Here is a 25,946-nt window from a genome sequence, read left to right as displayed (position 1 = left end):
CCCCATCTCTACTAAAAAAAATACAAAAAATTAGTCGGGCATGGTGGCGCGCACCTGTAATCCCAGCTACTCCGGAGACTGAGGCAGGAGAATTGCTTGAGCCCGGGAGGCGGAGCTTACAGTGAGCCGAGATCGCACCACTGCACTCCAGCCTGGGCAACAGAGCAAGACCCCATCTCAAAAAAAAAAAAAAAAGGAAAAGAAAAACTCAAAAGAAACAAACAAACAAGAAATATAAACTATACAAGATAGGTTTAGGTTTTCCCCGGTCACACTGGCAGACGTTTCGAGGTCACTGACAATCAGAGTTGGCTAGGGCATGGGAAGTGGGAACACCGGAGCAATGACCTGTGGGACAATTGTAGGGAGGTGAGCAATTTGGTCTCATCAGCCAAATTTAATTGTATATGTCCTCTGACCAAATAATTCTACTTTTAGAGTATGTTCAACAGAAACACTAGTAAGAAATTTAAGAATGTATGTACAAGTATGGTTACTAAGGCAATTTGTAGGAACAAATAATTTTTTTTTTTTTTGAGATGGAGTCTCACTCTGTTGCCCAGGCTGGAGTGCAGTGGCGCGATCCCGGCTCACTGCAAACTCCGCCTCCCGGGTTCACGCCATCCTCCTGCCTCAGTCTCCCGAGTAGCTGGGACTACAGGTGCCTGCCACCACGCTCAGCTAATTTTTTGTATTTTTAGTAGAGATGGGGTTTCACCATGTTAGCCAGGAAGGTCTTGATCTCCTGACCTTGTGATCCGCCCGCCTCAGCCTCCCAAAGTGCTGAGATTACAGGCATGAGCCACTGCGTCCGGCTGGAACAAAGATTTTTTAAAGACCTCAGTGAGGCTGGGCGTGGTGGCTCACGCCTATAATCCCAGCACTTTGGGAGGCCGAGGCAGGCGGATTTCAGGAGTTCGAGGCCAGCCTGGCCAACATGGTGAAACCCCGTCTCTACTAAAAATACAAAAAAAATCGGTCACACGTGGTGGTGAGCGCCTGTAGTCACAGCTACTCAGGAGGCTAAGGCACAAGAAAAGCTTGAACCCCTGAGGCAGAGGTTGCAGTGAGATGAGATCGCGCCACTGCATTCCAGCCTGGGTGACAGAGCAAGACTCTGTCTCCAAAAAAAAAAAAAAAAGCCCTCAGTGGATGGAAGGAGTTCCAATTTTACTTTTACTTTACATACCTCTGTACTGTTTATAGCACAAGCAACATTAATTTTGCAATAAGAAATATACCAAAATATATAACATAAATACCTTTTAAAACTGTACATACGTTTAAAGGCATAATTCTGATACTCTACGACCTTAAGGCGGGAAAAAATGAAGTGTATAAAATATCCACTCAAAAAGTATTAACCGACTGGCCAATAAAAAGGAACGAAGTTCTAACACGTGACATTATGTAAAGCTACACTACGTAAAGTATATAAAAACATTGCGCTAAATGAAAGAATCCGGTCTCAACAGACCACATATTGTATGATTCTATTCTTTTTTATTTTTGAGACAGGGTCTCATTCTGTTGCTCAGGCTGGAGTGCAGTGTCAGGAGCTTAGCTCACTGCAACCTCCACCTCCCAGACTCAAGTGATCCTCCTGCCTTAGCCTCCCAAGTAGCTGGGACTATATGCACATGCCACTACACCTGGCTAATTTTTGTATTTTTTTGTAGAGATGGGGTTTTGCCATGTTGCTCAGGCTGGTCTCGAACTCCTGGGCTCAAGCGATCTGCCCACCTTGGTCTCCCAAAGTGCTGGGATTACAGGCGTGAGCCACCATGCCCAGCCTGATTCCATTCTTGATGAAATTCCAGAGTAGCCAAATCCAGAGTTGGGAAGTAAGAGTAGCAGCTGCTTGGGGCTGGGGTAGGATGGGGTGATTGGCAGTGACTGCTAATGGGTGGGGGCTTCCTTCTGGGGTGACAAAAATGTTCAAAAATCGAGTATGGTGATGGCTGCACAACTCTGAGAACACACTACATCTACTGAATTACGTACTTGCAATGGGTGAGTTGTATGCATGTAAATTATATCTCAATAAAACTATAAAAAAATTGGCCAGGCATGGTGGCTCACTCCTGTAATCCCAGCACTTTGGGAGGCCGAGGCGCGTGGATCACTTGAGATCAGGAGTTCGAGACCAGCCTGACCAACACGGTGAAACTCCGTCTACCAAAAATACAAAAAAATTAGCTGGGTGTGGTGGCAGGTGCCTGTAATCCCAGCTACTCGGGAGGCTGAGGCAGGAGAATCACTTGGACCCAGGAGGCAGGTGTTGCAGTGAGCCGAGATCGCGCCACTGCACTCCAGCCCGGGAGACAAGAGCGAAACTTCATCTCAAACAAACAAACAAAAAACTCTTTAAAAAATTGACTGAGTGCTCTATGCAAAACACTGTGTAGTAACTGCCACAAACAGGTAGAGATAAAATGCCCTCAGTTTGGACAGAAAGGAAGGCAGGGTTGGGGGGGTGGGTATTTTCTTGACAGCAGGGGACAGAAAAGGGTCATTTCAAATGCAAACACAGTATGAGGTGAGGCACAAAGGAGGAAAGGCACTGGGCTGCTCACTGCAATTCTGGAGCACAGGAATCGCCGGATCTTGACGGAAGCAATTCCAGCTCTTCAAGAGACACAAAAGGCCCCCGGGCTGGCCGGCCCCAGCCTCACTCCTCAGCAGACCCCCATTCCATTACACAGTTTCAGCGAGGCCACACCTAAGGGCACTGTGTTCCGTTTCAGACACCTCATTACCAGAAAAATGGAGACAAACTGGAGTAAGTTCAAAGACAAATGGCAGCATGACTAAGAAGCTGAAAGAATCATTTTATGGGCAGGATTAGAAAAACTAAACATGGAGACCTGAACTAAGTAAAAACAAAGGGGAGGGAAATGTGGTTATCACCTCCACATGCCAGGAGGGTGCAAACAAGAAGGGACAGTGATTTAGCACTGGAGGAGGAAGTGTAACAAGAAATGGTGGAATAAGATTAAGGAGAAAAAATCCAGAGGCAGACTATAAGGCTACGCTTTCTCCAGGGTCTAATGTATGCTACGCCTGGGAAAAGGTGTTTAAAAATAGAGGGAATCACACAATCGAAAAGTTTAGAGAAGTGTTCCTTCACTAGCTGGAGTTGCTTTCCATCTGACAGGCCTTTCTCTGTTCTCCAGGGATTAGGCATGGTTCAGATTTTATCTGAAAGCAGTATTACTTGTGGGCACAGCTGAGCAGGGAGTGATTTCATTGGTGCTTGATCCATTCTATTTTGTCTTGGCTTGAAAGAATCTCAAGGATCAACTTCTCTTGTGTAACTGTGATTACTTTTAAAATGCGATTTTTATTTTGTTGACTTTGATTGTAAAGCTTTAGTCATTCTGAAGTCAAAGGAGTACAGGCATGTGTTGTTAAAGCTTTTAGATCGCTTAGGAAGAAAGAGAGGCAGTGTGAAGAAACCAAACTAAAAACCTAGATGAATGTGTTACACAGCACAGGTGTGAAAACAAAACCTGAAATGGATTAGTACCTCCTTATACTAAAACACGGCGGCGCCCCCTTGTCCGTGGTTTCCCTTTCCACGGTTTCAATTACCCTCAGTCAACTGCGATCTGGAAATATTAAATGGAAAATTCCAGAAATAAACAATTCATAAGTTTTACAGTGCATGCTGTTCCAAGTATTGTTATAACTGTCCTATTTTATTATTAATCTCTGACTGTACCCAATTTATAAACTGAACTTTATCTCAGGTATGTATGTACAGGAGAAAACAGCATCTATAGGCTTCAGTACCATCTACAATTTCAGCATCCACTGGGGAGCTTGCAACAGACCCCCCAGAGTAAGGGGGACGTCTGGAGGCGTCTGCATGTCTTTACCATACGCATCACATGAAAAAAGGCAGTTTTTGCATGGCTTTGGGATGCAATGGATTCTGTGGATAAGTTGGGAAAGATGTATTTTAGTGTCTGAAACTTCCCCTAACAGGTATTACTCGAGATATTCTTGCTCTCTTCGCCCCCTACCCGCTACCCACACCCCCTCCCATACCTGCTTATCTTCCTCACCTCGTCTTCAAGGCAGGCCCCTTTAGGCTTAAAACCAGAAAAGAATTTCCCAAAGAGTACAAATTAAATTGTGATTTAATGAAAGTGCTCATTACATTCTAGTTACAATGAATTGATTCCTTCTTTCCCCTTCCTTTTACTGCCTTGTTAAGACTACAAATCCAAACGTAGTAATGTAAGAAGGAGTAATCCAATGAGATTTTCCATTTCCCGTTCTCCATTTTCTAATACTGGCAAGTAATCCCACCACTATAACTATTACAGTGAAAAATACTGGCTTCTTGGTTACTTTCTTAAAAACACCATAATTAGGGCAGCACTTAAGTTTACCCAATCAGTTCCCTAGATGTGCAGATGCCATTTTCTGTGCACGTGCTGAAAAACCTTGTATCTAAAAACAAACAATAACAAAAAACACTCCAGAGTAAACCAATTTTCACTAAACTGCAAAACAAGTTTGTTCCCATGAATTCTGCCAGCCCTTTCTATAACTTAAGCACGAAGTCTCATATCTCAGCACCTTAGTTTCCTCCGTATATAGCATTTCTACTACAAAATATTCCTCAAGCCTCCTGGGCACTGCAAGATTTTATTTAAAAAAAAAAAAAGTATCCTCCAGATACTCTGGAGGAAAGGACTGTTGGAATGACACATGTACAAGTATGCACCTTCGGTAGAGAAAATGGAATATGCTCTGTTAAAATAACATGTGCTGTATTCCAGGGGCTTGGAGGTGTGGATGAGGACAGGTGTGAGGGCAGCAGGGTTTGCTGCTGCTCTCAGTGCAAAGGGCCCGGCTCACGACAGCTCTGTGCTGTTGATTATGTGAGCACCTGGGGAGTCTGAGGTAACGCTGTGCTGGATCCGTCCTGCCTCAAAATGACCCCACCTGGCTTCTCCAGGCGAGCAGGGTTCCACCCTCCTCAGGAGTACCCACACTCCTGAGCTAACTCTCCATGTCTCCGTCCCTTCAGTGAACTCTGTTTCCAACCCCTCCCTTGGTCTTTCACTATGGCTTCTGAGGGCACTGAATCCTGCCCGTCCTGAAAAGACTTTTGGAATCTGCATCTCACAAGCTAGTAGCAACTTTTCTCTTCCTGTAACCAAATTTCTCAAAAGAACAGTCTACATGTGTTACTTGCATTTCTGAGTTCTCTCCTTAATAACTAAGAATATAGTTTCTGCTATTTCACTGAAATTGCCCTCTCGAAAGATTACAAAAGCCTCTATATTGAAACTATAAAATATCTGGAGAAGTTAAAAGCGTCTTAAATGGAGGAATAAACATGATTAAGGATTGGAAGCCTCAATTCTGTAAAGGTGTGAATTCTGCCTCAACCAATGGCAAGGTGTGTATGTGATGTATACGGTTGATGCAAGCCATGTCAAAACTGGAAGGTGTGTATGTGAATAGACGAGCTGATTCCAAAGAGTAAGTGGAAATGCAGAGAGCCCAGAACAGCCAAGACAGCCGCCAAGAACGAAGCTGTACAAATGCTCCTCTCTGGAAGAAGACTGTCACTGCAAGGCGGCAGCGATGCACATACATAACACTGGCACGAGAGCAGACACACAGACCAATGGGACAAAAAGAGAACACAGAAAAACCCTACACATATACGGCCACTTGACTGTGCACTGGGAAAGGAAGGTCTTTCTGATAAATGGTGGGGCTATATGCAAAACAAATTTGGATTTCTACCTCATACCATTATCAAAAATCAATTCATGATGAATACATATATAAATGTGAAGGGTAAAACAATAAAGCATTTACAAGAAAATGTAAGAGACCATCTTTAGGGAATGTAAAGATTTCTTAAACAGAACACAAAAAGCAATAATCACAAAAAGAAAAAATTGATTGATAAACTGGATCTACATTAAAATTAAGGATTTCTGTTTCTCTCTCTCTCTCTCTTTTTTTTTTTTTTATTGAGACGGAGTCTCACTCTGTCGCCCAGGCTGGAGTGCAGTGGCACGATCTTGGCTCACTGCAAGCTCCACATCCCGGGTTCACACCATCCTCCTGCCTCAGCCTCCTGAGTAGCTGGGACTACAGGTGCCTGCCACCACGCCTGGCTAATTTTTTGTATTTTTAGTAGAGACGGGGTTTCACCGTGTTAGCCAGGATGGTCTTGATCTCCTGACCTTGTGATCCGCCTGCCTTGGTCTCCCAAAGTGCTGGGATTACAGGCGTGAGCCACCGTGCCCGGCTGGATTTCTGTCTCTTAAAAGACACCATTAAGAGAGTGAAAGGGCAGTCCACAGGAGAAGATACATATCTGATTTATGCATACCCATAATATATAAAGAACTCCTATAAAGCAGTAACAACAGTTCTTAATGAAAAACAGGCAAAACACTTGAAGGACCACAAGAGTATACTGAAATGGTTAACAGACATATAAAAAGGTGGATAACTCATTAGTCATCAGGAAAATACAAGTTAAAATCACAAGGAGATACCACTAAATAACCACCAGAATGGCTAAAATTTAAAAAGACAGACAATATCAAGTGCTGACAAGGATGTGGAACCACTTGGCCTCTCCTACACTCCCAGTGGGAGTGTAAATGGGCACGACCACTTTAGAAAAACATCTGGCAGTATCTACCAAAGTTGAATGCCAAGGCTGAACAAGTGGACTTGTAGGTATACGTAAATTCACCTGAAGACACTGGTAAGAGTATTAAAACCTGGGAACAACCCAAATGTCCATATTGAATGATAAATAGATGATAAATAATTTGTGGCACATTCATACAATGGAATATCGTAGAGCAATGAGAATGAATGAACTATACGTATAACAAAACAGATACAATTCATAAACATGATGTTGAATGACAGAATCCAGACATAATAGAGTATGGTATGATTCCAGGCATAGAAAGTTTTAAAACAGGCAGAACTAATCTGTGGTGTTTGAGGTCAGGTTATCCTTGGAGGATGAGGAGTGACTGGAAGCCAAGGGGCTTCTAGGCACTGGTAACATTCTGCTGCTTGTTCCAAGAATTTGCTATATGAGTGTGTAATTCAGCTATATACATAGGATTTGTGTACTTTTCTGTATGCAAGTTATATGTCAAAACTTCAGAAAAAAACCCACCAAGGACCCCCAAGGATTATCTAACTGTACGATCCAATCTGACCCTGAAAACACCTGCTAGGCTGTCTGCCCTCGAGGCCCCCAACACCCACATGTTTCTGGTTCTCCTCTGCCTGCCCCAACATTTCTTCCCTGTCCTGGTGTTGTTCTTCTTCTTTCTGCTCAGTCTCACGTGTGCAGGGGTTTCCTGAGGTCTAAGGAGACTGTCCACTGTTCTCTCTTAGATCCTCTGCTTAGTGAAACGTGTTTACCTTTAGCTTTAAAAGTGGGGGGTGATAATAACAGCAACTAACTTACTGGGCATTTATTATGGGCCAAGTATTATTCTAAGTGCTTTAGTGCATTAACACATTTAATCCACTTTCTTTCAAATTTATTTCTTTTGAGGTAGGTGTTTTTTCTTCAAAAAATTTTTTTTAATCACAGAAAATATCACATGTATAATAAATAGCATAATAACTCTTCTATGTCCGTCATCTAAACGTAAGCACTATGAAGGCGGATCCACACAATTATAACTCTAGCTTCTTTCTCTACTGAGTTTCAGACTCACATCTTTCCAGTGCCTGATAAACATCTCTTGGTGAATGTTCCCTTTACACATCAAATCATACTGTTCACACTATTTAATGAATTGTTCTTTTCACCTAATAATTAAACAGTTTTTCATGTGATAAAATATTCTTCTAAAATAATTCATAATGGGCTGCACTGTAATCCATTTTATTAAATTGTAATTTATTTAACTCCAATAGACAGTTTGTTCTCAAGTTTTCATTCCTATAAATATTAATGTATTATATTTTCCCATACATAAATCTTTGCATGTCTATGATTTTTTACTTAAAATTCCTGAGTCAAAGGGCATAGACCTGTGTAAAGCTTTTGACGAGTAACCAGACCATTCTAGAATAGCTGTACTAATATTCAGCCCATAAGCAAGAAATAAGGGTGCCATTTTCCCACTCTCTGAACATACTGAGGACTCCAACAAACCAACCAATCCCACCCTTCCCAGTATGACAGCACTGTTTTCCCAGTATGACAGCGCTGTTTTCATTCGTAGTTCTTCCCATCTGTAGTGAAGCCAAAAATTGGGGTAAAACATTAAAAAATATATTTATTGGCCACTTCTTCTGTGAGTTTCCAATTAATGCTCTTTCCAGATCATGTTTCTTCTAATTTAGTTTTTTCTTTCTTTTGAAGAGAAAGAGTCTTGCGCTGTTGCCCACGCTGGAGTTCAGTGGAGTGATCATAGCTCACTGTAACCTCTAACTCCTGGCCTCAAGTGATCCTCCTGCATCAGCTTCCCGAGTAGCTAGGACTACAGGAGAGCGCCACCACGCCTGGCTAAGTTTTTTTTTTTTTGAGATGGAGTCTTGCTCTGTCGTCCAGGCTGGAATGCAGTGGTGCGATCTCAGCTCACTGCAATCTCCGCCTCCCACATTCACGCCATTCTCCTGCCTCAGCCTCCTGAGAAGCTGGGACCACAGGCGCCCGCCACCATGCCAGGCTAATTTTTTTTGTATTTTTAGTAGAGATGGGGTTTCACTGTGTTAGCCAGGATGGTCTCGATCTCCTGACTCTGTGATCCGCCCACCTCGGCCTCCCAAAGTGCTGGGATTACAGGCGTGAGCCACCATGCCCGGCCTTTTTTTTTTTTTTTTTTTTAAAGAGATGAAGGCTCACTATGTTGCCCAGGCTGCTCTTCAACTCCTGGCCTTAAGCAATCCTCCCACTTCAGCCTCCCATAATGTTGAAATTACAGGTGTGAGCCACCACATCTAGCCTAGTTTTTTCATTTCTGATATCCTTGTTAACAATCCTAATTCAAGCTCTCATGTTCTACCATCTTGCAATAGCTTCATAACCACTTCAATCCTGGTGTAAGAGTAATCTTTCTAAAATAGGCTGGAACAGTTCCCTCCTCCTCTTCCAACATCTTAAACGATTTCCTTCCTACAAAATAAAAGACTAAGCTTTTTGGCATGGGAGCTACTGCTCCAATTTCATCTCCTGGTACATACCTACCATTCCCTGTCTTTGCTTTTCCTTTTCTCTCATTCTAGAATGTGGACAATCTTACTTCCTACACACCTTTCTTCTCTTTCTTATCCTTCACGGTTGAGCCCCTTTTCTCTGTAATGCCATCCCTGGTTAGAAGTGTAAACTGCTACAGTATTCATTTTGTCCTCTCTTTCAATAGTTGGTTTTATGTTTAATTCCCCAACTGTTCTTCAAGCTCCTTGGTGAATTCTTTTTTGTATACCAATGTTGCCTCATAACAAAAGGCCTGCACGTAGCAGACAATCTGAAAATGGTGAATGAAATAAAGGAATAGACGCTAATTCTGGGGAAAGGCCTCGATAATGTTCTAAAGAGCTATTTAAGTTCAAATTTGAAGCATGTTCAAACCAAAACAATCTGATGGTAGACAGCAGGGCACATAAACTATACAGTGTAGCACCCCACTCTGTTTAAAGTTCTTAAGCAATGGAATACGGGACAAGTATAGGATACAAAGGTGGCCTCTGGCAGAAATTCTCTGGCTTTTGTGTGTTGAATGTTATTAAAATGCATTCTGTTATTAGTAGCTGTTCCAGCCCTCCCTGAACTCAGAGTAGTAATATGATTTCTAGAGGGACTTGAGCCAAGAATCACAAATGCAATAGCAACTCAATCTGAATGCTCAAAGCAACACAGGCTGGGAGTGTATGCACCAGAGGGAAGGGGAGAAGGCCTCAGCCCCTACGACTGCGCAGGGAAGAAACGGACAGAGGAAGCTCAGAAGAGCGGGAACATTTCAGAGATGAGGCTCTCCAAGCACATGGCAGACAAAAGCATGGTTACGACTGGCTACAGGGAAAACCACTCAGGCCCCCTTCCCTCTTTCTGTGTTAGGATAACTGCCAGAGAACAAGCTGACAGTCTAAAGAATAAGGAATGCGAGGGGGCTGAATGGAGAAAGAGAAGCAGAGTTGAGGGGTGGGCTGCTTGATTCAGGGAGACTGCCCCAAACATTTACTGTTCAGCACAAGTCATGATTTTAGAACAGAAACAACATTTTCTCTCTAGTAAAGATGTTAGAGAGAGCTACCAGAACTCCGTGAAATAAATTTGTAAAAGAGAAAAAACAGTTAAAAGTTCTGTGGACTTGGCCTGATTTCAAGGTAAACAACTCTATTCATAGTCACAAAGCATGAGGTGAAAGGGAGGATGTATTGATGGGTATAAAGAAGGGACGGTTACAAGAGGGGTCAGTGAATGAATTCCTCTGTGGTTGGCAGTGACTCAGATTAATTCCTTTCTGCAGATGGTTTGGTGGCGGGCAGGAAATTATTCAGAAATGCCTAGTTTGGTTGAAGCAGACAAGAATCTAAACTTGAGGTTCTAACAGCTAAGTCCCAGGATGCGTCACAGGCCATGAGGTCTGAGCTGTAACCTGGCATGATGTTCGGAGCCTTTTGGAGCTGACAGATGAAGTGGAAACGGTGTTCGTCCTGGCCAGGTCCGGCCCACAAGCCCCTAGTTTGAATCTGCAGGCTTCTTAGGAGATATGAAGACATAATATAACGTCCTAGTTTGGAATTTCAAACAACTGGAGTAAATGGAAATGTATTTTGCCGTAAGAGCATCTATTGAATAAGACATAAAACTTACACAGTCAGAGGGATCTGGAATCCCTCTAACCCTCTGCAATCCCTCTAAACCTCAATCTTTTTTGCCCAGGCATCTATTTTTCTACAGGCATCTGGTCACGTTTTGACTCTACAGAATCCCTTTAGCACTTAGTACCAGGGAAAACTAAAATTGCTCTTGAAGAATTTATCCTATGGTTGTTTCCCACTGATTAAAGTTAACTCCAGCGTCCTCTGTTCCTTTCAAGTCTGCACTTGCAGAGACTCTGTGCAAAGTGGGCTGGAAGTGGTAATGGCTGTGAGGCTGCTGTGGGGCCTTCTCCTTCTCCCTCCCCGTCCTTTTTTTTTTTGAGATAGGGTCTCACTCTGTCCCCCAGGCTGGAGTGCGGTGGCGAGATCACAGCTCACTGCAGCCTGGAACTCCTGGGCTCAAGTGATCTTCCTGCCTTAGACCCCTGAGTAGCCGGGACTATGGGTGCGCACCACCACACCCAGCTCCCCTTCCTACTTTGTGATGAACTCCTTTGCCAGGCAATGTGTGAATATGTTTTTACAGGAAGGAAAGGCTGTTGCTTAGACCAAAAGTAAATAAGATGTTACTGCTCTCCCATAACTAACCTTGAACAAAATGGCATAATAAAAACGAGAGTTTGGGCTGGGCGCAGTGGCTCACACCTGTAATCCCAGCACTTTGGGAGGCCGAGGCGGGTGGATCACGAGGTCAGGAGTTCAAGACCAGCCTGATCAACATGGTGAAACCCCGTCTCTACTAAAAAAAAATACAAAAATTAGCTGGGCATGGTGGTGCGTGCCTGTAATGCTAGCTACTCAGGAAGCTGAGGCAGGAGAACTGCTTGAACCCGGGAGGCGGAGGTTGCAGTGAGCTGAGATCGCACCACTGCACTCCAGCCTGGGCAACAGAGTGAGACTCCTTCTCAGAAAAACAAACAAACAAACAAACAAAAAACAACAAGAGTTTGGCTCCATTCGGGTCTGTCTATCCAAAGTCAAAATTCCACTGCTTAACAATTTGATAGTCTGCAGTCATCTCCTCCAGATTCAAGTGGTGACATAAAGGGACTTCCTCCTTTCTTTCTCTCATGATAGAAGATGAGATTCCCTGGATGGGAGGGAAACTCAAGTATGTAATCACTTTCTCGTATTATCAACAACACTTTATGCCTGGCATGTAATAAGTGTTCATTAAATATTTATTGAGTGAATGCTAGCCATATGCCTTAGGGTAGCTAGATTTATCTTCCTTCCTTCCTCCCTCCTTCCCTTCCTTCCTTTTTTCCTTTCCTTTCTCCCTTCCTTTTCTCTCTTTTTTTTTTTGTGTCTTTTGAGACAGGGTTGCACTCTGTTGCCCAAGCTGGAGTGCAGTGGTGTGATCATGGGTCACTGCAATCTCTACCTCCTGGGCTCAAGCGATTCTCCCACCTCATCTTCCCGAGTGGCTGGGACTACAGGGACATGCCACCACACCCCACTAATTTTAAAATTTTTTTGTAGAGAGGAGGTCTCACTATGTTGCCCAGACTGGTCTTGAACTCCTGGCCTCAAGCAGTCCTCCCGCCTTGGCTTCCCAAAGTGCTGGGATTATCGTGGGGAGCCACTGTGCTTGGCCTAGATTGTTTAATGTTAGGTCATCACATATTTCTACCATTCATTTTCAAAGGTTAAAAACAAAACAAAAACAAATCAAGAGCTTCTCTGCTTCCCAGCTATGGCACTGAAAACTCTGCAACTGACACTGGCAGCCCCCAGCCCTAAAAGAAATAAAACAGTTAAGATTTCTAGTGAATCTATATAAAAACATAAATTATCGTTTAGTTTTCTACCCTGTCCCCTGTCCCCGACCTGCAGCTCAGGCAAATACCCAAAAATGGAACAACGAGATCTACAAATGCTACACCCAAAACAGGCCAATTCTGAAATTTAGACTCATCAGCCCGGAAGGGAGCTACAAGAACTACCAGTCCCATTCTCTAACCTTACAAGTAAGACAGCTGAGGTCTCAAGAGGTACAGGGCCAGGTACACAGGTTAGACTGACAGATCTATCTGTTGTAGGAAAACTTAATATGTATCTATCACGCCTGGCCAGTGGTTAGAGAATCAGGCTCCACCGCATCCAGGTGCATAAGCTCTCCATGGAGAAAAAGAGGAAGTCTCCCCTACCTGAGAGGAAAGTTTTACAAGGAATCCGGTCTTGCTAGCTGTCAGACCTCCTCCAGCTGTCACCACTCACAGTTGCTTATTATTCTTTGCAAGGTTAGAGTCAACCATTATTTTGTGAAAGTCAACAACTGAGATACCAAGTAACCCCAGCAAAGGTGGACAAATGAATTGGGGTCAGTGGCAATCTACAGGACCAAGAAACACGTGTTGCTAACACCTGCCACTCCAAATTAACCTCCTCATGTATAGCAGGAGCTGGAACCACGCAGTACAACAGATACAACAATTCAGTTTTAAACCGTTATCTGGACAAAAACCAGCACAAATGTTCGCTTTCTGATGATTATATTTTGTATTTGCAGATGTCACCAACATACTCATATCTTAATTTCTAACTTACTTATGTCTAGACACTTCTAAAATTCTGGCTGTCTTCCTGCCTAAAGCATTCTTCCCTAGCTGAGATAATTTCAGTTTTTTCTACGTGATAGTCTGTGCCTACAGCAACTTTCCAGATTATCCTCTTTCCTGAAAAGTTATACCTAATTTTTTAGAAAAAGGGTCTCGCTGTGCTGCTCAGGCGGGTCTTGAACTCTTGGCCTTAAGTGATCCTCCTGCCTCAGCCTCCTGAGCAGCTGGGACTACAGGTGTGTGCCACCAGGCTCAGCAGGTTTTATCTTGATGTGGGTGTTATACCTTCCCTGAACAATCTGGGAAGGGAGCTGAATAGAATGGGAGTTTGGCAAGAAAACAGAAAACATGACTATAAAAGACAAAAATGGGAATTAAAAAAATAAAACTCAACAGGAGATTTACGTTGGTCTGATGAGCCTCTATACACTAAGAAAACAGGGGACCATCTCTTGTGTAGAAACGTCCCTGGAACACCAAAGGAACTGTGACGTGGTATCCCACTCAAAGAACAAGCCAGCTACCCTTCTGTGTGGAATGCTTGGATGAAGTACAGTCCTGAATCAAGAGATGGACGATGGACTCTAGAAGGCTTTATCAGGCCAAAGATTTGCGGATGCAGGCTTGAGAAAGTGTGGAGTACTCTAAACAAAGAAGCAGATTTCCCAGTGAGGCAGATTTTTAATCCGGCTGTCTAAGCTGATTTGGTAATATCTCACATTATTTCTTACAAGTCTATTAACTGAAGCGAACAGAGACATTCAAATTAAGGGCTCGTCATTATAAAAGTGGAGAAAAATTTCCCTCTTTACCAAAGGGACCCATCAGAGCAGCAGCAGGGCTCTGGGAATCGCAGACACAGCCAGGTTAGCTAGTCTGCCTAGCGTATTTGGTTTGGCTCTCAGAAATGAAAAGTGTCAAAAGGGAGAAGATGAAGAAAAAAAAACACAAAAAAACCCCCAAACCCAAACAACAAATAAGAAACCTAATGCTGAAACTGTCAGGGCGGTAAGAACAAGGCTTTGTTGCAGTTGAGATTTAAGTGCTAAACCAGCACAAAGCCTGATCCACGTCCAGGCAATCTCTCAGGCCAGGCAGGAAGAGAGAAGGAAGTTTCCGGAAGTTTCCCCCACAGCCACAGTGGCACGTGCTCAATGCACCCTCTACGTCCAGGGCTGCATTCTGCTACTTCCAGTGCGTGGCATCTGATTCTAGGGCCACTGTGACAGGGAGAGACTGCAATGGCTCCCACAGAGAGCTATGGATCTTGCTGGATTTTCTTTTTTTAGTATAAATCTGATATATTCTCTGGGTGGTATCTCCTGACTCCCTGGTGAGATGACGAAATGACCCTTTAATGTGATATAAACTCCTGGCCCAGTAACTCACAAGGGCCATGGAAGGGGTTCCACGGCTGCCAGAGCTCTAGGGTCCCGTGGGCTGCTCTGAGTGACCCCGGGGCATACCTGCCCAGTTCATGGCACACCACAGTGACATGGCAAGTTGTGTCCGATTTAGCTGACACTGAGGAGGATGGGGGTGGGGTGGGGTGGGGTAGGGCCTGGAGTTGCATGTTACTAATTTTTGGATTGCTAAAGGGAAAACAGTATGTCATGTGATTTGAAAGCTCTTGGGGAAGGTTGGGGTTGAAAGAAAAATATTCCCACAGCCCCCTAAAGCTCAGAGAATTTTGCTGTGTGTTTACTTAGGTGAAGAAGGGTGAGAATGAGGGACTCCCGGGACGTTTCCAGTCCAGTTGGACTCAATGAATGCTTAAGGCTCTCCAAACTTGTGAGCGCAGTTCCCCCAGAAAGTGTGGGTGAAGCCACGGTGCTCCAGGCCCCACATGGCTTCACAGTTTATTCCCACACGGAGGGGAGGCAAAGCCCGCACAACAGCAAGCACTCTAGAAGGACCACCAGGTCTTTCTTCTATGCCTCTCTTCCCGAGAAAACAGCTGGAGGGGGCGGTGGGCCCACCCCTCCAAAGGAGCCGAGAGAGACAGCTCCACACAGGCCAAAGGCATGGAATCACCCACTGCACACAGCCTGTGGAGGCTGTTCCCAATCAACAGCTGCCCCAGCTACTCCCGTGTTGCAGCACCTTCTAACGATCCCAGTGCCTGTATGACAGCTGCTGGCAGGCTGCAGGGTGCCACGCCAGAGAGTGCTCAAGAGCTGGGCTCAAGGCTCCCACCAGCAGGACGGGGAGAAGAGAGCTGCATGGAGTCACAGCCCTGCAGGAGACTCTTAATAAGATATTCTTAGTTATCTACTCTTCCTTTTTCTCCCTGCAAGAAATTCATAGTGCTTGGTTAGTGCACAACACCTAGCACAGACATGTATCTATCTGCTGTTATGCATTCCTGAAACACTCTGCTTGAGCTAGAAGGCAAACGTCTCTGCGGCATCCTGCAGAGGAGTTCACATTCGTGAAGGAGAACAGTTACAGCCAGAGATGCCTCTGACGGGCTAAGAGGACTTTCTTCCCAAGGTTGCACAGGAAAGTAGTGGGAAAAGGTCTGAAATGGAAGAAATGTCTAGTTCTAACTCTGCCACTTAGCTTTACCATCTTGAGCCTCTCTGTCTTCAGCTTCATTTTGTGAATAAAGGGGAGATTAGATGATTTCTAAATTCTTTCCAGATTTAATAATCTATGGCTAAATACAGCTCATCCCTGGTTTGCCTTATAAAATAACAGTAGAACAGTGATCCCTGAGAGCCTGCAGGCTCTTTCTTTCCTTTCCTCTCTTTTCTCCTTTCTTTTCCTCTCTTTTCTCCTTTCTTTCTTCCTCCTTTCTTTTCCTCTCTCTCTCTTTTTCGATGGGGTCTTGCTCTGTTGCCCAGGCTGGAGTGCAGTGGCATGATCTCAGCTCACTGCAACCTCCACCTCCCGGGTTCTAGCGATTCTCCTGCTTCAGCCTTCCGAGTAGCTGGGATTACAGGTGTGCAACACGATGCCCGGCTAATTTTTGTATTTTTAGTAGAGATGGGTTTCACCATGTTGGCCAGGCTGACCTTGAACTCCTGACCTCAAGTGATCCACCCACCTTGGCCTCCCAAAGTGCTGGGATTACAGGCGTGAGTCGTTGCACCTGGCCCCTGCAGGCTATTTCTAGTTGGAGTTTTTTGCTTTCGTGAAGGCTTCCCCCTGCAGCTTTTCTCTGTCGTATCACACAGTGCTAAGAAAACTCATTACTCCATCTTTTCCACGAGTCTTTACCTTCTTGCTAGTTGTATTCTGACATCTATCTGTGGCTTACTTACTTTTAGAAATAAGTATTTTTTGATTCAAATTTAGGCTCAACTCTTGTAAAAGGTTGATGTGATTTCTCATATACTCTAGATTGGGAGTTCCCAACTCCCAGTGCTGGGTCTGTGTACTGGTCCAGGCCCTGTTAGGAACTGGGCCACACAGCAGGAGGTGAAATGCTAGCCAGGAAGCAAAGCTTCACCTGTATTTACAGCCGCTCTCCATTGCGTGCACTACTGCCTGAGTTCTGCCTCTTGTCAGATCAGCTGAGGCATTAGATTCTCATATGAGCGCAAACCCTATTGTGAACCACACATGCGAGGGATCCAGGTTGCGCGCTCCTTATGAGAATCTAGTGCCTGATGATCTCTCACCATCTCCCATCACTCCCAAATGGGACAGTCTAGCTGCAGGAAAACAAGCTCAGGGCTCCCATGGATTCTACATTATGGTGAATTGTACAATTATTTCATTATATATTACAATGGAATAATAACAGATATAAAGTGCACAATAAATGTAATGCGCTTCAGTCATCCTGAAACCATCCCTTCCCTGCCACTCCCCGTCTGTGGAAAAACTGCCTTCCGTGAAACCAGTCCCTGGTGCCGAAAATGTTGGGGACTGCTGCTCTAGATGTATCAGGTAGCCTAAAGTTGGAGAATCCTAAGAATAAAGATGTTTAATCATCAGGCCTGGGATACAATGAAGAGGTTAAGCTGGTTTTTAATCTGGCCATTGGGTCCCTCCCTTTTTTGAACCCTCCTTTTCCCAGTCTCTTCCTGTTTGTATCATCCTAGATACACTGGGCATGCTAAGGAGAAACTGACAACACGCTGCCCTTCCTAGAAAACTTGCACTTACAAAGGCAGTGCCTCAGAGAGATGAAGTCAGGTCGGAGCCTTACCCAATATCCCATCACACTTTTCTGTTAAGTTGGCAGTAAGATGTTACTTTCTGAAGTTTGGTTTAGAATTTACATTAGAAAAGAGTAAGATGTTTCCAGTCTGATAACATTAAAAACTACTATTCATCTTTAACAAGAACACCATGAGAAATCCCATCAATCACAACCTGATCTTTATGGCTATTAAGCATCATTGCACTTTACAGCAAGATCTGTTATCTTTAGTGTTAAAATTAAAGGCTCTCTTTCACTCGTTCAGCCTATGCTAGGTAGGGGCACTTCCTTTTGTGCCTAGGTGGTCTTTTGTATAAAAAGAGGTAAACAAAGCAGTAAGATAGCATTTATACAGTGTAGAAGAATACCATAATCTTATCTCCGGAAAATTCCTGATTTCATTCACTTGCTAAACAAGCATCTACTTCATATTTTATGGCTTTATGTCTCTTACACAACTCTTTTAGAAAGGGTCAGAGACTCAGTGCTTTTCTTACAGCATTCTTTATTGAAGTAACCAGCCGACCCTGAATGGCCCCTAAGGGAGTATTCAGTAATTAGTGGACGTAACAGATTCGCCAGGACCCCCTACCTTGTAACAGGCAGAGCCCCACAGTTTATTTGGAATGCAGTTTCCAGAGCTTGTTTGACAGTCAGTTATTTTGAAACCCTTAACAATTACCCAAGCAGTAGTCAGGTTCGGAAGTTGTTGCCATGAGCCTATTTTACCCATAATGTTTGTGATGGGCTGAGCTGTGTCCCCACCGAATTCATAGGTGGAAGCCTAAATCACCAGAACCTCAGAACGATGTGACTGCATTTGGAGACAGGGCCTTTAAAGAGGCAATTAAGTTAAAATGAGGCAGGTAGGGTGGTTCCTAATCCGGTATGACCGGTGTCTTTATAACAGGAGGAAATCTGGACATACAGAAAGACACTGGGGTGCACAGGGAGAGGGGACAGACCATGTGAGGACACAGTGAGAAGGCAGCCATGTGTACACCAAGGAGAGTGGCCTCAGGAGAACCAACCCTGCCAACCCCTTGAGTTCGGACTTCCAGCCTCCAGAACTGTGAGAAAATCAATTTACGTGGCTTAAGCCACGCGGTCTGTGGTATTTTGTTACGGTGACAGTGGCCCGAGCAAGCTAATACAGTGTTGTTGGTGCGCAGTGCCATAGGACCTAACCACCATTTCATAACAGCGTATCCACTGGAAGGCGCCTTCTGAGTTCCAACTCCAGACATCAGGATATGTCTTCACTTGTCTCAGTGGCAACAGAATTAGCCTGGTCCCATCTTTCCTACTTGGCACCAGAAGGGGGTCTGGGAGAAAACCCACGACCGTGGCAGTGGCCCCAGCATCAGGACATTCTCACAGGGCATGCAGGAGATTCTCCAGAAGGCTCAGGGAGTAACAGCAACAGCAGCAAGGAGGCCTCACTAGTGCTGCCGTGGAGGGCTGGGACTTTTGGGACCAGGTGGTACTGTGGGGAGAGAGGCTGTGGCCGCACTACCCCCAACTCTCTAGGGGAAGCGGGGCTTTCAGGCATGGCCACAGCGGAGTCAACCGGAGAATGGCAGCAATGTCTGTAAACCGGAGACGGTTCATATTTCAGGGTTCCTGCCTGATTTTACACCTGGGCAGTTACGCCCCACTGGAAGAAAGGTGTGGTCTCACACCTTTTTGTTTAAATTTACGTTGGTTGTCTAGAGATTACTGTTGTACATAGCTACTGTTCCTACAGGAGCTTCACATCCTTCAGGTGTGCTGAGTGCCTCTGGCATGCACATTGTAGACACTGTAAGAAATTTAAGTTACTTGTATTTCTAGGCGGTCCTGATCAGTAAGATTGGTACCACCAAACCTTTTGTAAACAATTTAAAAGTTTGGAAGAAAACTGTCGGCAATTTATTTCAGATGCTCTGACCGGACCGGAAGACTGTCATTTCCAAAGTTTCTAGTCCCACTGGCTTTAGGTCTGCAGCGTCTGTGCAGGTCACGTCCATGTCTCTTTGGCATTCTCTTCTGAAGGACTCATTTTCTTCTCTGCTTAGCTGGGGGAGCATTATCTCTGGAAGATGACACTGGCGACGACAGACCCGCGTTCAATGTCCTGGATTATAGTAATTGTCAAGACTCACTAAAGTTCCAGGATGGTAAATAATTGTTCCTGCAGGAGCTCAGGGACTCAGGAGGGTGAACTTTCTTCTCCCATGGGAATATGTTCAACACAAAGGAAAAAAGCAATTAGGGTGGCTAAAAAACGCTAAGATCTCCATAAACGCAGGGCTTTGTATTTTATAAAATATTCCATATTCATATTTTAGGACTCTAAAGAGTCCAGTGTGAGGCCAAGCTAATAAAAACTAGATTAAAAAAGGCTTTTGTGGCCATGCACAGTGGCTCACGCCTGTAATCCCAGCACTTTGGGAGGCTGAGGTGGGCAGATCATGAGGTCAAGAGATTGAGACCATCCTGGCTAACACGGTGAAACCCCGTCTCTTACTAAAAATACAAAAATTAGCTGGGTGTGCTGGCAGGCACCTGTAATCCCAGCTACTTGGGAGGCTGAGGCAGGAGAATTGCTTGAACTTGGGAGGCGGAGTTTGCAGTGAGCTGAGATCACTCCACTGAACTCCAGCCTGGGCAACAGAGCGAGACTGTGTCTCAGATAAAAAAAAAAAAGGCTTTTGCATTCTTTGCTGCAAAGCTGAAGGTACATGAGAACTGAATTCACAATAGGATGTTTTTATGTTCAGTTTTATTTAGACCTGGTGAGTTTGGGGTAGGTACCAGTAATGAGGATCAAGAGCTGCCCTAGTTTAGAGGTGGAGGAGAAGGCCTGATAGGCGAGCCACGAACACCAGAACTCCCCTTCTCTGAGATAAGCTATGGAAGGAAATGACTGGAACAATCTTCTGTATCATAATGTTTTGGTCTACAGAGGTCTCCTAATATTTTCTCTTTCTTTCTCTTTCTGCACAAACAAGATTATTCTACATTTAGCACAAGGTCCCACATATACACCAAAACTCCATGAGGAGTTCTCATATCCATCGGGAGTGAATTGCAAATAATACTTAATATCTGTGTAATTTCAACTATGTAAAAGAGTTCCTTATCGCCCTTATACTCACATTCCCGTTTCCTCTTTCTTTTCTCAACTTCATTTGAAGGGATTTTACCAGAAGCAAGGCAGCCATTTTGCATCGTAAGATCCAACTTAGTAGCCTGTCTTCCCCTGGACTTCTGGTATGTCTGCCCAACCTTCCCCATATTCCCCGCCTCCTTTTTTTTTTTTTTTTTAAAGCAAGCTTTTCCTTGCCAGAGATTTCAACATCCAATTGGCAAGATACCCTTGTCTTCGCATTAAAAAGTTAATGGCAGCTGTCACAGGAAGAAGAAAGTGCCAGACTGTGTGAGAGCGGAGAGGAGAAAACTACTCTTTAGTGTTTCTCATCAGTTTGTCAAGACACACACACACACACACACACACACACACACACACACACACACACACACACACACACACACACACACACAGTCTCAGCGCCCCCAGCCCCTCTCTTCCCATTCTCCAGCCCAGTCCTGATATGGACACACATTTATCTTCACAGTTCTGCAATTCTTTTTGCTGGATTGCTGGACTTGCCTCCCAGTCTCTCACACTATGCTGCCCTTAGAGTTCAGCATCTGAGCTGAGGAAACAAGTTCAAACATCACAAAAAGAAGAAAACCAGATCAGAAACATTCAGGCTGGGAACCAGAAGAAAGTTTGCTGCCCCACAAAGAACCATTCTTTTTTCTTTCTTTCTTCTTTTCTCTCCCTGCTGCCCCTCAGGCCCTGCCCCCCCAACAGCTACATCCATTTGGCTACTCGAGCGACACACCCATCTGTGCAGGCGCGCTCAGGAGGGAAGAATGAACTGTCATGTCTGCGACTGATGATTGATGCGGTCCCTGAGTGAGGGAGATGACCTCTAGGTTCTGTGCCTAACACCGCCCCAGCATTAACACCTCCTAATCCACCACCTTGGAAAAAGAGGGGGTGCAAGTTAAAGAGTGAGTGAGCAAAACCGAGAAAACAAATGGAGAAAGGAATCCAAGGAGAGGAGAGGTCTGAGCCAAGTTTTGGAACAATACTTCCTGAAAATTAAAAATGGGACTAAGTGCTGGGAAAGGGACCTGGAATCCAAAGCTCAATGACCCACAGAGGGGGCTGGCTGATGAAAGTTCATTCCACTGTGGTTCAGCCTCTGATGGGAGGCTGGCATTTATGGTGGAAAAAAAAAAAGAAATTTGTACTCTAGGGAAAAATTCTATTTTTAGCTTTTTAGCAGAATCTGCCTATCAGTTGCACTACTTCAAACAGGAGATTGGAGGTGGAGTATTTTTTTTAAACATTGCCATATAACAAAATGTACAGATCTTTAGGTGTACAATTGAATGAATTTTGATGAATTTATCTACCCACATGGCCATCTCCCCAGTCAAAATATAGGACATTTTCCTTACCCCACAAGGTTCTGTTTTATCCTCTTTCAGTCAATTCCTGTAAGTAATCACTGTTCTAATTTTTACCACCATAATTTATTCTGTTCCTGAATGTCATATAAATGGAATAATACATTTAGTACGTGATTTTTTGTGTGTGTCTGGCTTCTTTTGCTTAACACAGTATTTCTGAAGATTCAGTTGTTTGTATTAGTAGCTCATTCTTTTCTATTGCTGAGTAGTATTCCATTACATGATATATGATCGTTTAAAAATACCTATTCTCCTGTTAATGGACATTTGGGTTGTTTCCACTTTTGGACTTTTTCCGATAAAGCTGCTATGAACACTCTTGTACAAGTCTTTTTGTGGACATATGCTTTCATTTCTTTTGAGTAAGAATAGGATCCCTGGGTTACAGGATAGATGTACATCTATAAGAAACTGCTTATCAGTTTTCTAAAATATTATGCCATTTTACCCTCTCATCACAATGTATCAGAGTTCCAGTTGCTCCATATCTTCACCAACATTTGCTACTGTCAGTTTTGTTAATTTCAGCTATTTTAGTGATACTGTAGTGCTATCTCTTTGTGGCTTTCATTTGAATCAACATTTATTCATGTGCTTACTTTGTATATCTGGAAAGTCTGTTCAAGTCTTCCGCCCATTTAAAAACTTATGTTGTTTTAAGTATCTAATAGATATTAAATATCTATTAAATATCTTTTGTTACTGACCTTTAAAATATCTTCTCAATACAAGTACTTTGTCATGTGTGTATGTGTTTTTGTGTATGTATGTATTTAGTGAATATTTTTTCCCAGTGTTGATGAATAGAAGTTTAAAGTTTGATAAAGTCCAACTTACCATTTTGTTCTCTTAAGTTTAGTGTTTTATGTCTCTATGCCTGCTGAATTGGGGGTAGTTTTAGCAATATATGTTAGGTGCCTTTTGGTTAATATCTGGAATTAAAACACATTTCTTTATTAAGGCTTAAAACAACCACCCATTGCTACAAAGGCTCAGTTTTATTTTATTATTATTATTATTATTATTTTTTGAGACAGAGTTTTGCTCTTGTCTCCCAGGCTGGAGTGCAATGGTGCAATCTCAGCTCACTGCAACCTCTGCCTCCTGGGTTCAAGCAATTCTCCTGCCTCAGCCTCCCAAGTAGCTGAGAATACAGGTGCCCGCCACCACACCAGGTTAATTTTTGTATTTTTAGTAGAGACAGGATTTTCCCACGTTGGCCAGGCTGGTCTCGAAATCCTGACCTCAGGTGATCTGCCTGCCTCAGCCTCCCAAAGTGCTGGGATTACAGGTGTGAGCCACTGTGCCTGGCTCAAAGGCTCAATTTTAGAACCAAAAACATTGGCTTTATCTAAAATTCCTGGGTGACAAAGGTTTTAAAAACGAAAGCTGCACTTTCAAAAATATTCAATCATTCAACATACAGGTCATACATGTCTCATATTCATATATAATCCATATGGCTAATTGTATGAGATGATCTGTATCAAATGGGTACAATATTGACAAGTATGGTGAGGTTGGGATGGGCACTAAGTGATGGGGAGTCAACCTTAGTTTTTAAAACTCTCCAAAAGGAAATTCTATAACATTCTTTTGAATTTTTTCCATGTTGCTTAGTTTTATAGTCAGACAGCTGTTCCCTATGTTTAACTAAAATATTTCTTTTGCAATTTAATATATTATCTTGGTCTATCCTAAGTGGAACTAGAAAAATGAAAAAAAAAAGGGCCTCCTCATCGTTTAGGCAAGTCTTTATCCTATGAAAACTGCCTTTTCAAAACAATTGTTCACTTTTCATTCCTCCTATCTTCCCCTTTTCAAGTATTTTACCTCATTTATTTTTTATGGAGTTTGAGTTAGGATGTCACATTCAAATACTGTCCTAAAATTGCGAGGAGGGGGCTATTATACATCCCTGTTATACTAGATAATAGACAATCAGGGTTAGAAAAACAACAACACCTTAGAAACAAGCTGACTCAAATCATCTTGCAATCCTGAATCCTTTTTATAACCCGACTGAGTAGCTTCTCTCTAGTCAAAAGAACTTATTTCAAATATGGCTGCCCATTCTTTTTGTGGAGAGATCTAGGAAGTTTCACTTTCTGTTAAACCAAAACCTGCCTTCATGTAATGTTTACAATTAAACACTGTAATGGTAATGAAATGGATGTCGCGTTCGAACGTATTTACCTCTTGTAACGGTGCAGTGATGGGTGGAGCTTGGTGGAACTGGCAGCACTGGCCATGGGGTAACACTGACTCAGCCCACACAAAGCTCCACCTGTCACGGCACCATTTTGCTGCTGCCTGTGGGTGTTACCTTGGGGTTGGCTATTTAGGCTAATACTTGTATTTTCAATACTCCTGTGCCTCTCAATTTTCACAAGAGGATTAAAATCTTAATCCTAGTTTACTAAGTTTTTAAAAACTTTTTATTTTAAAATCATTTCAAAAGAACTCCTTATACCAGAAAGTAAGGAGGTTTTCCAAGAGTAGTGGGCATATATTAGAAGGACGTGGGAAACATCTTGGAGAATCTGAGCATTGAAATAAATAATTATAACATATTATAACTCACTGAATAAAACAGAAATCTTTAAGTCTATTCTGGCATAGATCTCACCTGGATTCCTTAACTGCTAACATTTTACATTTGTCATATCATTCATTAATTAATTCTCTATCTTGATAAATATACATGTGTATACACGTCTGTCTCTACCTGTATCTTTATCTGTGTCTCTATCTATATCACTCTATGTATGTTTCCTGGTGTTAAATTCAGGTGATGATTGTTTGGCAAGAGTACTACCTGTGTTGTTCTCTGTGTATATGATGAAGAGGCACATACTGATGTGTCCCACTATTGGAGATGCTAACCTTAATCACCTGGTTTAGATGGTACGTGTCAGATTTTTCCAGTGTAAATTAACTATAAATATTTTGTGCTAATTAACTGACATACATTTTTGTGTGTTTGAAGAGATACTTTCAGTCTATGCAAATAGTCTGTTCTTAGTAAACCTTCACCCAGTGTTTTCACATTCATTGATGATACTTGCCCAAATCAGTTACTAATATAATGGTGCCAAATGCAGATTCTCTCATTCCATAATTCCGTCTACATTATGCTGGCATTCAACTACAGGGTGGAGTTTTCCTTTCTCCCCCATTTACTTGTTCATTCATTCATTCATTCATTTATACCATCACAGACTCCTAGATTTCTATTTTATTCAACAGAATATTGATTATTTCTAGTCCAGAGATCTGAAAGAAATTTCTCCCCCTGGGTCCTCATAAAAAATCTAATTGTAAGCAACATCTTCAGCATCCTTTAAAATATATAGCCATGAGGTTCAGAGATTTATTTTTTAAAAAAATCTCGGCAATATCATAATGTCAAAGTTCATCTCACAGAAACCATTTTCTAGGAGACCCTAAACTAAATATTGCTGCCCAAGTACTCAGAAATCTAATGTATTATTTAATAAAGGAAATAAATTTTCAAGTCTTTGGGAAGATTTAGGCAATATTCTCTATATATTAGTTGTTATAATCTGTTACTATCATTACTTATTTTGATGCTCGAATTCCTCAAGATTTTCCCCACGTTGTTTTGATATATCCCTATCACTCTTGGAATGCTTCCTTACTTTCTGGTATAAAACTGTTCTGGGATTATCATGTGCTTTCCCACACACATCCCTAGACTCAGTCATTTCCCCAAAGAGCTCTGGTTCCTTCTGGTGGGAAAAGGCATCTAGACCAACATCTGAGTACTAAGTGAGCTCTCTGCTACTGGGTATCACTGCTTCTAGGTCCCTTCAGCAGATAAGGTTAGA

At 43.1% G+C, this 25,946-nt stretch overlaps 1 protein-coding gene across 13 annotated transcripts in view; it reads right to left on the bottom strand.

Annotated features, from left to right (window-relative positions):
• The window catches only part of ERC1 (ELKS/RAB6-interacting/CAST family member 1), a 511,134-nt gene that overhangs the window by 11,091 nt on the left and 474,097 nt on the right, over nt 1-25,946 (bottom strand). The window contains exon 19 of one of the 13 annotated variants that reach the window (XM_063672284.1): nt 16,193-19,681. The exons of the other annotated variants lie outside the window; for them this stretch is intronic. Coding sequence (XP_063528354.1) covers nt 19,634-19,681 — 48 coding nt within the window. The 3' untranslated portion in view covers nt 16,193-19,633. Of the gene's footprint in view, nt 1-16,192; nt 19,682-25,946 lie in introns of those variants that run through there. 13 annotated transcript variants of the gene reach the window in all.

This window comes from Pongo pygmaeus, chromosome 10 (assembly GCF_028885625.2).
Source record: "Pongo pygmaeus isolate AG05252 chromosome 10, NHGRI_mPonPyg2-v2.0_pri, whole genome shotgun sequence".
Taxonomy (NCBI): domain Eukaryota; kingdom Metazoa; phylum Chordata; class Mammalia; order Primates; family Hominidae; genus Pongo; species Pongo pygmaeus.
The sequence above is the reverse complement of the archived record's forward strand: the minus strand, read 5'-3'. Positions and strand labels throughout refer to the sequence as shown.